The 12,957-nt window shown below is 32.1% G+C and overlaps 1 protein-coding gene across 6 annotated transcripts in view; it reads right to left on the bottom strand.

The window, feature by feature from the left end:
- Positions 1–12,957, bottom strand: part of nompC (no mechanoreceptor potential C) — an 81,370-nt gene that overhangs the window by 29,620 nt on the left and 38,793 nt on the right. For all 6 annotated transcript variants that reach the window (XM_076394714.1, XM_076394713.1, XM_076394712.1 and 3 more), the window contains exons 9-15: positions 11,583–11,681; positions 11,428–11,521; positions 9,247–9,455; positions 4,028–4,048; positions 3,593–3,792; positions 2,010–2,218; positions 1,608–1,781 (exon numbers count right to left, since the gene is read on the bottom strand). In XM_076394714.1, the coding sequence (XP_076250829.1) occupies positions 1,608–1,781; positions 2,010–2,218; positions 3,593–3,792; positions 4,028–4,048; positions 9,247–9,455; positions 11,428–11,521; positions 11,583–11,681 (1,006 nt within the window). The remainder of the gene's footprint in view (positions 1–1,607; positions 1,782–2,009; positions 2,219–3,592; positions 3,793–4,027; positions 4,049–9,246; positions 9,456–11,427; positions 11,522–11,582; positions 11,682–12,957) is intronic.

The following is a 12,957-nucleotide window of genomic DNA, read 5'->3' on the forward strand; positions in this document are numbered from 1 at the left end:
CTCTAAATATTGTTTGAAAACTATTAATCACAATGTAATTATAAATATCAATATTTTAGGACATTTAACTAAAAGTTGAAAAATATACGCAAAATAAAACAAAAATATTAACAACACATACTTTTTATTTTCTCATAGTTGCTAATATACCTTCTTCATTAAATAATTTAAACTAGTATAAAAAAAGTTTCAAACTGTGGTATTGAAAACATTAATGAAAGTAAAAAAAACAATAAATTTGATGTCAAATATGGCATATTTCAGATACATAACATTAATTATATTAATGTAACATTATATTTTTCATGTAATAGTATTTATGCATCTTGCATACTCAAAATATGTAAAATGTTGTCTGCAATATTATCAGAACTTTCCTTACACATTCTTATCGAGCGTACGTGCTTACGTACGATGTTTTTTAATAACCACTAGGAACAATGACCCTAATATTGATATATACAAATTCACCCTACCCTACCAAACAGATTTAGATAACTAGTTACATTTTACATCATTTGTTATTATGTCAGCTTTTGATATGGCCATTTTTTTAGATGCTGGTAATTTGATATTGATGTTGCCACATACAGAATATATCATAAATATATTACTATATATATTACCGGTAATATACACAATACTAACATATACTTACTGGAATTAATGTATATTCATTAATTTGTCGTCTAAGATCCGCTGTAATTTTTTAATTTCCTCTATTATTGGTAAAATAAATAATTAATGCTTTACTACTTTTTATAAATTTCATCAAATGTTGACAAACTCACATGATAGATTAATAAATGAATAAAAACATAACCAAGTAATTAACAAACAATAAATACAACCAGTAAACAATCGAAAAGATCCGCTGCTGATAAGTATCCATTCTCCAGAAATTGCAAACGCCAGTAAATTAAGAAAACCACACTTGGGTTTGTTTGTATAAGTACCTTGAAAGTATTCAGCGAACCAGAGGTAGAGGAGATGTTTAGGTAATTACACGCTACTAGGAATATGAAGAAGAAACATTACTAATAATATATCATGTAATTGTCAAATCAAACAAGTCTTCATTCAACCAGACAAAGATTTCTTTCTATCAAATTTTGTCTCGAAGAAAGCATAACATCAATTTCAGCAACGCCAATGGTTTTACATTTATCCAAGTGAATCGAATAAAATATTTTCAATATACTTATATTAACTACAAAACTAGTCATTATCTATAATCGTGAAACATCAGTCCATTTTGTTATCAACCTATACCTTGAAATCAATCAAATCACTAAGCATTGACAAATCATGAAGGTCGCAAAGGTACAAATATTTTTAAAATTTATAGAAATTCATTTACAAAGTCAGTGTTATGTCCCAATATTTTTTAAACATTTTACCAGTCTCACCAGTAACTATTGCATCTTAAAATATTGTATAATTCTATTTACATCATCTATATATTTCTTACAAATGACAGAAATTATTTTTGAAAGGCAAAAGCAATAATATCACCATATATAATATAATAATTCCTAAAACTTATTTTATATCATTTGTATTATTTCAAAAATATGTCGCTTTTTATGTAACACTTTTGAAATTACCTGTTCTTCCATTCCTCGATTTAGAATTGATGAACGCTTTATTAGTCAACAGAGAATCACAAACGTGGAGATAACCATGCTCTGCCGCTAAGTGGAGAGCAGAGCGACCCTCAGTGTCGAACACATCCACTCTGGCATGATTCGCCAACAAATTGTTCACTAACTCAATGTGTCCTAGAAGAAAAAAAAATTGTTGAAAAAATATATTTTACCAAATTAAGTTAAATCCAAATATATTTTACCAAATTAAGTTAAATCCATCCTACAGATTCGAATACTTAATTTACCCATGTTGTAAATAGAGAAATAATACACATTACAAACATTATATATAAAAAAAGGCATCAAGATATTGTTTCAAGTTAAGTATCATTATAAAAATATTCTTAGGGCTTTAAGTACCTTTGTGGGATGCTATTAACAAAGGCGTCCATCCATTTCCATTTTGCCTGTTTAGAGCTTTCTGCGCATCTGTCGGAGACATATGCGAAATCATCTCCATTAAAACGTCGTTGTTGCCAGCCGAAGCCACCAAATGAAACGCAGTCTCATGTTGCTTTGTTTGAAGCTTAACATCAGCTCCATTTTCAAGGAGAAGCTTAACTACCTCCCTAGAAAAATATCAGTTATTTATTAGTACCTGTATATAATTTTAATAAAATCGCTAATGATTCCCCTAGTTTAGGAAATGATATATATATATATATATATATATATATATATATATATATATATATTAAGTCAAGTCGAGAGTATGTTCCGACTAAGCAGTACAGTTGCTCGATTTCTAATCTACTCTGCTTTTTGTCTAACATGATGTTTCCAATTTAACCTACCATCGAGATAGATTCCGAAGTATTTAGCTGATTCTACTTGAGGCATCATGCATCTGTCAAGTGATATAATTAGGTTTTTGTGGTTTCGTCTCAACAAAAAATTAACATTGACAGATTTGGAGCTATTAAGCTGTATTTTCCAGTCTCTATTCCATTTGTAGATCTTGTTGACTACTATTTGTATTTTTTCTGCAGCTTTGATACACATACAAATTTTGCCGTGATAACTGTGCCATCGGTAAATGTTCCAAATACTGTTTTTTTTATTTTTGGAATATGAGCCGTATAGAGCAGATAGAGTAGTCTCAATACGCTAACCTATTGAACTCCAGCCGAAATAGGTTTAAATGTTGAGAATATCCTTCACGAGAGGCTTTAAATATTCTTTCAAAAGGATATGACTACATCAGTCGACTGTAATTCCGTGGTAGCAATTTGTTAATTTTGTAGATTAATTCCAAATGCCACACCGGGTCGATAACTTGTCAGACATCCAAGAATATGGTAGGACAGTATTTCCTTTCTTCAAATACGAGTGGTGATTTTAAAATCGAATATGGAGATCTGGATTTTCTATAAATGGCTTAATGCGTTTTAGTAGCAGTTTCTCTAATAATTTTGATATCGCAGCTAAAAACTGTATGGTACAACTTGTTCTGCTGGTTTGTCAGATTTTTAAAGCATAATTATTCTAGCAGCCTTAAGACATATATGATACTGTCTCAAAGAGGAATTGAATATATATGTCAACATGAGTATTTGTTTTCGTGGCAGCTTTTTTAAACCAGGTGAAATATCATGAATTCCTTTTAGTGTGGCAACTTCCATATAAATCAGATTTACAGTTACATCGAGCTGAATACTTAACTAAATGTCCTGCGAAATCTTGACGAATAAAATGTAATTTTTCCTAATATATTGTTTAAAGACTATTTGAGTTATGTGTTCTTATCGCCAATAAAAACTGTGTGTGATATATTGAACTGTGAATGGGTACTTTTGATTTTATTACATTTACAACATCACTCGTAGAAAATCAAAAAACTTTACCATCGATAACTATGAAAGAGTTTTAAGAAAAGTTAAACTAAATAAAGAACCATTCTATTATATATGTTACGTTAAAAGAAAATGTAGATAATGCATTACCTGTCAGAGTTAGGAGTTTCGACTTCATATTTAGTTACAGTACAGACATAATGCAAAGCGCTTTCGTCGTTTTCCGTTAGCTCGTTGACATATATGGAGGCAGCCGTTTCTCCTTTCTTTTCTTTAACATACTGGATCAAATGAGTGACCACGTCTGGACGGCAATTCCTGCTGGCTAGATGCAATGGTGTTTCTCCTTTCTAGACATAATCAATGTTTAAATACTATCTTGAAAGGTATTCGAAAAAAAAGAATATATGAAAGTATACGGTCAGTATACATTCAACATTGAAAGCAGCAGTTTAGGAGAGAGTATTCTACCTACAGAATACACAAAGCACTACCTAAAGTTATACAGGCCGTGAAAGATGTTAAAAACAAAATGGACGAAGGTAATATAAAAAGGTAAGAAAGTATATAGTAAAACCAACTTACTTTATGAGTAGCGGATGAAATCTAAAAACAAACATTGCTCGTTTTAGTCTAAAACTACAACATTAAAGCCGTGTTATCATGTGATCGCTATAATAATTTGTTAGGGTTAATTGTTGCTTACGAGGTTGCTGACTCCTATCAGTTTACTGTTTATTTTGCTACGACTAATATACATATCTACGAGTAATTATTAGTATTAAATACATATTTTACAGGGATTTATAATAATAATTGATTTAGTACTTTAGATTTTATATTTTAAAAGTTAATTAACTGTATAATGAGTATACAACGAGGAAAAAGTTCGGTTACCATTTTGATTGCCTATAACTTTACTCAAAGAAAAAATAAGTAAGTTTCGTTTTTATAAAAAGTTTATTTGGTCTTTACGTTTTCCCCTTTTCGTTATGATTGAAAAATTATATATGCTAAGTGGTGACCGCGATTTGCTATGAAACTTTCGGCTCTTTTTAAGGCATTTTTCATGACATCCTGCCACATCTGAGGCTGAGGTCATTTCAATTTCTTGGCGAATATTATCTTTAAGATGTTGAATCATTTGGGGCTTTGATGCTAAATCGCTAATTCGCGAGATTAGTTTTCGTGGGAAAACGTTATTCAATAATTGAAATGTTGAACGTGCTGTGTGTGCTGTGGCTACATCTTTCTGAAACCACATGTCCTCTAGTCCTTGCTCTTCTATTTCAGGCACAAGAGAATTTCGTATAATGTAACTGCAACACCTTGGTTATTTTCAGACAAATAGGGACCAATGATGTTTCCAGCATGAATACTACACCATACAATTATTTTTAGTGGACACGATGCTGTTTCACGAATTAATTGCGGTTTCTGAGTTCCCTAAAACCGATTGTTCTGTTTATTGACGTGACGTGCTGAGAAGAAAATGGGCTTCATCGCTCATTATCAATTTAGACGAAAAATCTTCAATTTCACCAGACAGCCTTAGTGTTGCATTATCATACTCAACTCGTTGATCAGGATCTCTCGGTAACAATTTTTCGAGTAATTGAATTTTGTACGGGAACCTTATGTGCAGAAATGTATAACTGGGAACCACATCTTCGAATTGATGTTTCTGGAGACGTCCGTTGTCTTCTAGATCGAGGCCTGTCTGCTGTCGTACGGTACTGTTGAAAATTCGCATGTAAGCGACAAATTGTTGTTTTGTGAGTAGCTGGACGATTAAGATATTTTTGACGCAATTTCCGCTGAGTGGCAATAATGGAATGATTATTTCAAATAAATATTGTCACAATTTCTGCTCGTTCTTGTGGCATGTATATATCCATAATAAAACTTAAACGTCTACACAATACAATGGTTAAAGCGAAACTGAGCTAAACGTTACATATCCAAGATGGCGCGCATACAAAATGGTAACGGGAATTTTGCTCCACCTCATATAAGATTGCGAAAAAAGTAATTTCTGTTTTTCCTTATATATGGCTATAAATTCGCATGTCTGTAGTAACATGTATTTAATGAGGCTTAATTGACTTCAATGAAGATTGACCATAAAACAGTTTTGAACAATTTACATAAGATTGGAATAAATAGAAGCTGGAAAATATTAATTTCCGAATAGGAAAGAGGTTGTAAAAATTGAGAGAAATTAAAGTCGATACGGCATCAAAACGATGCCGTGTAGACTGGACCTTGTTACAAATTAGCTTTACAGAGACGAAATTATAGTTTTTTCAGAAAAATGCAATTAACCCCTTAATATAAAAATATTACGTGAGTATTATGTATGAATAAGAAGTAGTCACGTAAATAACTCAACATGTTTTAATAAATTTTGTAACTTTATGTATACAACTTAATTAATGAAGAAAATTATGTATTTATTTTATAACAAATCACCATTAACAGGCTATTCAATAAGTTTGTTCGATGAGCGATCGAGACTGTCTACGGAATAGTGGCCTTATTCACGCATTCCAGTGAAATATAAAAAGTATATGTAGGTTAATATTTTTCTAATCTTGATTACAATACTTTTTTTACTTTAAGAAATGTTCTTCACAATTAACATAAATCAGGAAAGTAAACGATTTCTGAATGATATGACATATATTTTTAATGAAAAAATTACAAAGTACCGATGGTTTGTGAGAAATTAAATTTTGTGACCAACTTGCAGACCATCCCAGAAAACATCCGATCTTACACAGCCTGGTTACTGAGGTGACTAGGATCATTTTTCTTCTGGATTTTGTACTTTTTTCAAAATCACAAATGTCAAGCAATCAAAGACATAAATGCACGACCATGCCTGAGCAGGAACGGTAGGAGGACCGTCCTGTCGCGCTCACTATTGCACCAACAAAGCCGGCTATAAACAAATCTGTTACTAGGCTTGTATTCCACTGGCGAATTCACCACTCATACGAAAGACGTGAAACGATATTTATTTTTCAAGTGGTTATATCGCTTTTATTATTAATACAGATGAGACTTGTATCTAACACCAAAAGATCCCAGTATTTTGAATCCTAAAGAAGTTAGTGATAAGAAGACAAACATAAAAAACAATAAGCTTTGATTGTAAATTGGTGAAAAAAACTTAATTTTCAATAATACTTCCAATAAGAAATGAAATGTTAATTAATGTGCGTTTACAAGAATAAGTTTACAACGTATTCTTCACATTCAGTTTCATGTGACTGTTCGGCTCGTTCTGCTTCTAACGAACGATTAATTCGATATTATTAACGTTAAATTCACAAAACATAGAAATATAGAAAGGAAATTTAAATACCGTAGGCATGTTTTGCTAGTGTGTTGGTATTAGGTTTTTTCTCTCTATGATCGGTTTTATTCTTTTAAACAGGAGTTTTTCAAAAACCTTAGATATTACTGGCAGCAGTGATATAGATCTATAGGATTTTATTTCTTTTGGTGCCTTCCCAGGTTTTGGGATTATTATAATTTCCGCCATCTTCCAAATGTCTGGGACATGTTTTAATATAAATGCTGTATTGATCAAGTTGGTGAGTTTTATAATTCCCTTTCTTGGTAGTTTTTGCAGTAATTCTCCTGTTATTAAATCGTAGCCTGGTGATTTCCTGAGGTTAATGTCAGTTTTAATAACTTTGGTTAACTCTTTCTGCGTGACTAAAGACACTTTGACTTTGTCCAGAAAAGAACCACATCGACACCAAAGGGAAATCTTCATGACCATCAATTGTTGCTGCGTATATGGTGGGATTAACAAGGTGTAGCGTATTACGTAGCAGCAAAGCTGAATAAAATATTGAGTGCAGATATCTACGGACGTCAAAAGAACAAATTGAAAGACGTATTGAATAATCATCGAATTTTCAGCTTCTATGTCCGGCAAATTATGTTCAATATTAGTTTCGTTTAGTCTAAAAGTTTTTTCTAGATATTCAGCAAATGCTTCTGCTTTTTAGCGATTGTCACATGCCCAATTCCCACAGGTCTCTATAGGTGGACTGTGTAGACATGAGCGCTTTAGATATTTTATGGCTTTCCAGAGTGAGTAATCAGTTTCTTTATCAGCTGTTAAATTTCTGAGATGGTCATTTGTGGTTTTGTTTTTTATTTCCAGTATTTCTCTTTTCAGTCTTTGGGTTATATTGTTTAAACTATTTTTATTTTCGGGTGTTCAATTTTATTGCCATTTTGTTCGTAATTTACGTTTTTCAGCTACCATTTCTTCTACTTTTAATTTTTTGGATAATTAATTCCTTTAGTTGTATTCTTAATTTCTGGAGTATTATTCCAAGCAGCTTGTTGAATATCTATTACGAATTTTTCTGCTTCAAGATTTAATTGTTCAGTTGTCTTGGCGGATACATTTAGTTGAATTCGTTTGTTCAGTTCTTCAGCAAATCCTTCCCAGTCTGTTCTCTTGTTTATTAACGTTGGGTTTCTTTATTTTATTATTATATTTTCGCTCAACGTCAGAATCACTGATGTATGATCTGAACTTAGCTGAAAATTTTCTTCGACATTTATATAGTTGGATGTTATGTTTCTTACTATGAAGAAATCTAACAGATCTGGGGTTTTATCTTGATCAGTCATAAGTCGTTAATAAGTTCGTTTCAGTTGACATGTAACTGTATCGTAGCTCAGTAGCTGCTTTATGCAGTTCATTGCCTTTAGTTGTCATTCTGGATCCCCATATTGTACTTTTTGCATTAAAATCACCTCCAATTTCAAATTTTTCTCCAAGGTTGCTTAGGACATTCATTTTAATTAATGTCTTTTTTTTATTGTATCTTGGAGAACAATAAATTGCGGTTATTGTAACCTTGTATCTGCTTAATTTAATAGTTACTGCTGTTACCTGATTTTCTGCTGTACTGAGCCCGGGTGGTGGCTTAAATGAGCAAAATTTGATTACGTGGGACTACTAAATTCGATGGTTTTGACATGTCCCTATATAAAAAATCAATTTTAGTATTATTGGGTTATTCATTAATTTGGGTTATTCATTAATTTATGGGTTTGTCCAGAAAATACTACCACATCGACACCAAAGGGAAATCTTCATGACCATAATTGCTGCGTATATGGTGGGATTAACAAGATGTGGTATTACATAGCAGCAAAGCTGAATAAAACATTGAGTGCAGATATCTACGGACGTCAAAAGAACAAATTTAAAGCCGCATTGTACCAAGAAAGATCTGCATAGACTTGCAAGGGTAACAGACGTATAGTCATCATATTACTTGACAACTCTACTACAAGTTACAAGACCACAGGTTACAAGAGTCTCAAATCGCAACTTCCCACCCAGCCTACAATCAGACATAGTACCTTCCGATTACCACTGGTTTGTAAATGCCGTGGAAATGTGAAAATGAATTAATGATGGATCAAAATGATCACTGTCAGACCAATATCGTTCTTTCGATAAAAAGATAGATAGATTTCGAATTCAAGATACAGACTTGTCATATAAATGGGAAAAGTTATGGAAAATGATCAGGGTCTTTTTTCTCATCGAGCAACAATATTTATTAAACAGCCTAGTATTTAACTATAACTACTATCTAAGAATTAATTGTTGTTAATTCAGCCTAACATATACTAAGCTTTCCTGCTCTTTCTACATGATAAGAGCTGTGTTGATACACTTTGGATTGTGTTTGTTTTTACCAGCAATGTGTAGACATATTGTGAGTGTGTTCGTGTTGCTTCCATGTAATAATAATTACCTTATTTTTGTATTGCGGATCTCCGCCATCTTCCAACAGTAGAAGTAATGTTTGTATGTTACCGTATTTTGCGGCAACATGAACAGGGGTGTTTCCATCGTAAGTAGCAAGGTTGGGAGCTGCACCTGATTTCAATAACATCAAAGCGCACTTTTCGCCATCTTTAACTCTTGCAGCTATATGTAGAGCTGTTTCTTTTAATTTACCACCTATGAATCAAGAAAAAGACTGAATGTTTTTCCATTGAAAAAATGATTAACATATATATAGACTATTCAAAGTTTATTTGTATATGCATCATCAAGATGTTTGATGTAGTGTCTGTTGCAATTTGTAAATTCATTTCAGAATCATAATATATTTTAATTTTATTCTAGTTAAAAGGAGACACAATACTGTCTGAGTAGTTCGATCAAAGTTGTCCAGTTGTCAGACTTATGCAAAATTCTTGAAAGCAATAATGAAAAGAACCATTGTGGCTGTATAATTAACTGTAGTTTTTAGATGTACTATAATGTTAAAATATATAATAGTTGACAACATTTTGTTCAGGTATTGTATTTAGATTAGAATTTTGTTGTATGTCAAAGCCAAACTGAACAAAAACTCAAAGTTGATGGGGCAGCATTGCGACGTCTTAACGTCACAAATTTTGGTGACGCATATACAAATAAACTTCGAATAGACTATATATTTAAAATATTTATTATAGAAATTCTATGTAAAATATATTTATATCAAAATATGCTAGGGCGATTAAAAATTAATAATGTGTTTGATATAGAGGGCAAGTGGCTTATTTATTCTTCCATATTTTTAGATTTTTTTTATGTCGCTTTCAACTATTTTATCGTCTTTTCTGCACAACAGAGTTGTTATTTTTTGCGCTTGGAGCAGGACATTTCATGGACAAACACAACTAGTCGTATGTATAAATAATATTTTCTATGATAAATTAAAGTATATGTTAAAGTGTGGATAGGTCAAAAAAATTGTATAGATAAAATGAGCATCAATAGCGAAATGCCAACGTTCAGGATAAAAAGAACAGGGATGATAAAACAGGAAAGAAAAGAGATTATTATTGTGAGTTATGGGAATCAGTGATATGAGTGAAATTTTATGTCACTATTGTGTTATAGTTTAATAGAATTTTAAATCGATAACTATTGGCCTTATTATATATTAATTGGCCTTGAAAAAGAACATCCTCCAAGAAATGTCGGTACCTCCACATAAAGTTCTTTTACCAACGATGCACATAAATTCGGGATTGAAGAAGCAATTTTTATAATCACTTCCCCAACATGAAGATTCCTTCAAATACATAGTTTTAAAACCAAATACTCAAAAAAAAAGTTGACTGATTTTAAGGAAGTTATAGAGAAATATTTAAAAAATCGTATGGATTGTAACTATAAAGAAATCGTCAAATCAGTACTAAAATTTCAAGCTTTAGGATGTCCAATTAATCTAAAAGTATATTTTCTTCTTTCGAAAAAAGTTCCTCCGCCACTTTCCGGAAATTCTGGGAGATGTGAGAGATAGAGAGATATATGACATTAGAGAGATACCAGAAATAAAAATAGCAAGGAAAGGGGAAGCCGTCCAGTTTGTCTCCACAAGCGAAAATGTACAGAGGAGCATCACTCAAAATAAGAAAAGCTTTTAATTAGTGAACGTATATTACATAAAAAAACAACAAAATAATAAGTGATAGTAGGTTAAACAAAATAATATTTTCAAGTACATTCTCTTTTAGTCGAATATAGTAATCCTTTTAACATAGTTACACAGGTTGTCTGACGTCCTATCCCAGAATAACAACTTACAGTAAAACAGTTCTTAGAGATTTTTTAAAAGCCTGTTATCTGAGTGATTTGGTATGAGTATATCTTTAATTGAAGAGGCTGCATTATAAATGAGTTTGAATAGTCTAAGGGCCTCTTACTTCATAAAGAAAATATGTTAAATACAGGTAGTGTGATTATATAGCGTCGATGTTTCTGTTGATATATCTGTAGCAACAAAGACAAAGAGATTATATCTGTTGAGTATTATTGCATAGATCTATTAAGTCTATAAACATTTTCAACGTCTCTTGCTCCGTCCCTTATCATCTTAGATTATATCATGACTTGTGTAAGGATCATAGCATAAAATTTAAGTATACTAATTTACCTCTAACATGTACATCAGCACCATAACCTAAAAGTGTTTCCACTACCAACGGCTTACACGACTCCACCGCAATATGTAGAGCTGTATAATTATCCTAAAAGAACATCAACAAAAAATATTACTAGAAACAGTAAATATACAAACATAATACTTACATTGGTCGTTACGTCAACTTTCTCACCCTTTTGAAGGAGAGTATTGATGATTCCTACATGTCCATACCGAGCTGCTGTATGAATACTCCTCGCTCCGTCCTAAAAGCACCATTGTTACGAAAATATTCCATATACGTGACTAATTACCTTTCGAAAATCAAACATAATTACTGCAAAACCGTTTATTAATCATCTTATGTGACGCTACGCGTTGCTCGACGGTAGGTATAAAACTATTTATAAATAGGAGGGGGTCTAAGTAATTGAGATCGTCATAAAGGGTTGTTTATGTAAATGAAGAGATATTACCATATTATAGGCTAACAATATTCTGAAAAGATGTTTTTAAAAGAAGTATGTCCGCAATGCTTTGCGCAAAACCTTGATTCAATCAAAAATGGAACGCTAACTACTTTATTATACATTCAATTTGGTGATAGAATGTAACAAAACCATTGCAACCGTCAAGGACAAAGAGAATGGAATAAGCTACCTTACTATATTTGTTAATTAAGCTTATTTTAATTGTTAATTATATTTTACAGGAATATACCTAATAATATCATAGCCAACATATTAAGAACAAGGACGTAGATGTACCGTCTGGTTTAGGTACAGGGGATGGACAAAATAATATGAACACCTGACATACTAATATTCATTTTAATATATTGATATAATATTTATTGTTATAATATGTTGAACCGCCATTTACTTTTAAATCAGTTTCAATTATTCGTTAAATACATTCCTAGAATATCTGGTGACTATGCTGTTCAGGAAAGATGAAAGATGTTTTGATGATATTCAAACCAAGACTGAACCTTTGCGTCTATTTGTATAGCTGCATTTCCATCTGAGAATATGGCATTATTTGGCAGCAATATTCTGGTCATAATAAGAACTTTATCATTGAGGATATCGAGATGTTTATTCGCAGTAAACCGGTTAGTGATGTGAATGAAATGACAAGCCGAATACCATGTTATTGAAACATAAATCATAACGGATTCTTTCCCATGCTCGACTGTAGGAGGCAGATAATCTAGTTTCATTTGGCCGTTTATAAGAAAAATGCAAACAATGAATCATGGAACCATAGAAGCGTGTTCCTCCAGTCATCAAGTATCCAGGTTTTATGATCATTGCACCATTTCTTTCGCGGCTTAGCGTTGGCTGCCGTTAAAAAGTGTTGCCCAATCACAATCCTTTCGTGAATGTTAGCTATATAGAATTTTCACCGTGTTGTTTTTGGTTCATCGTTTGCAGTCCATCCGGATGACTGTCGATTGGACTTGGATTCGGAGTGAAATGATGGAGCCATGTTTCATCCATTATCACATATCGATCATCTTCAAACACTGCTCCGAATCAT

Source organism: Rhynchophorus ferrugineus, unplaced genomic scaffold (genome assembly GCF_030347505.1).
Source record: "Rhynchophorus ferrugineus isolate W39M unplaced genomic scaffold, kcgeb_rfMv2 rfM2, whole genome shotgun sequence".
In the NCBI taxonomy this organism is placed as follows: Eukaryota; Metazoa; Arthropoda; class Insecta; order Coleoptera; family Curculionidae; genus Rhynchophorus; species Rhynchophorus ferrugineus.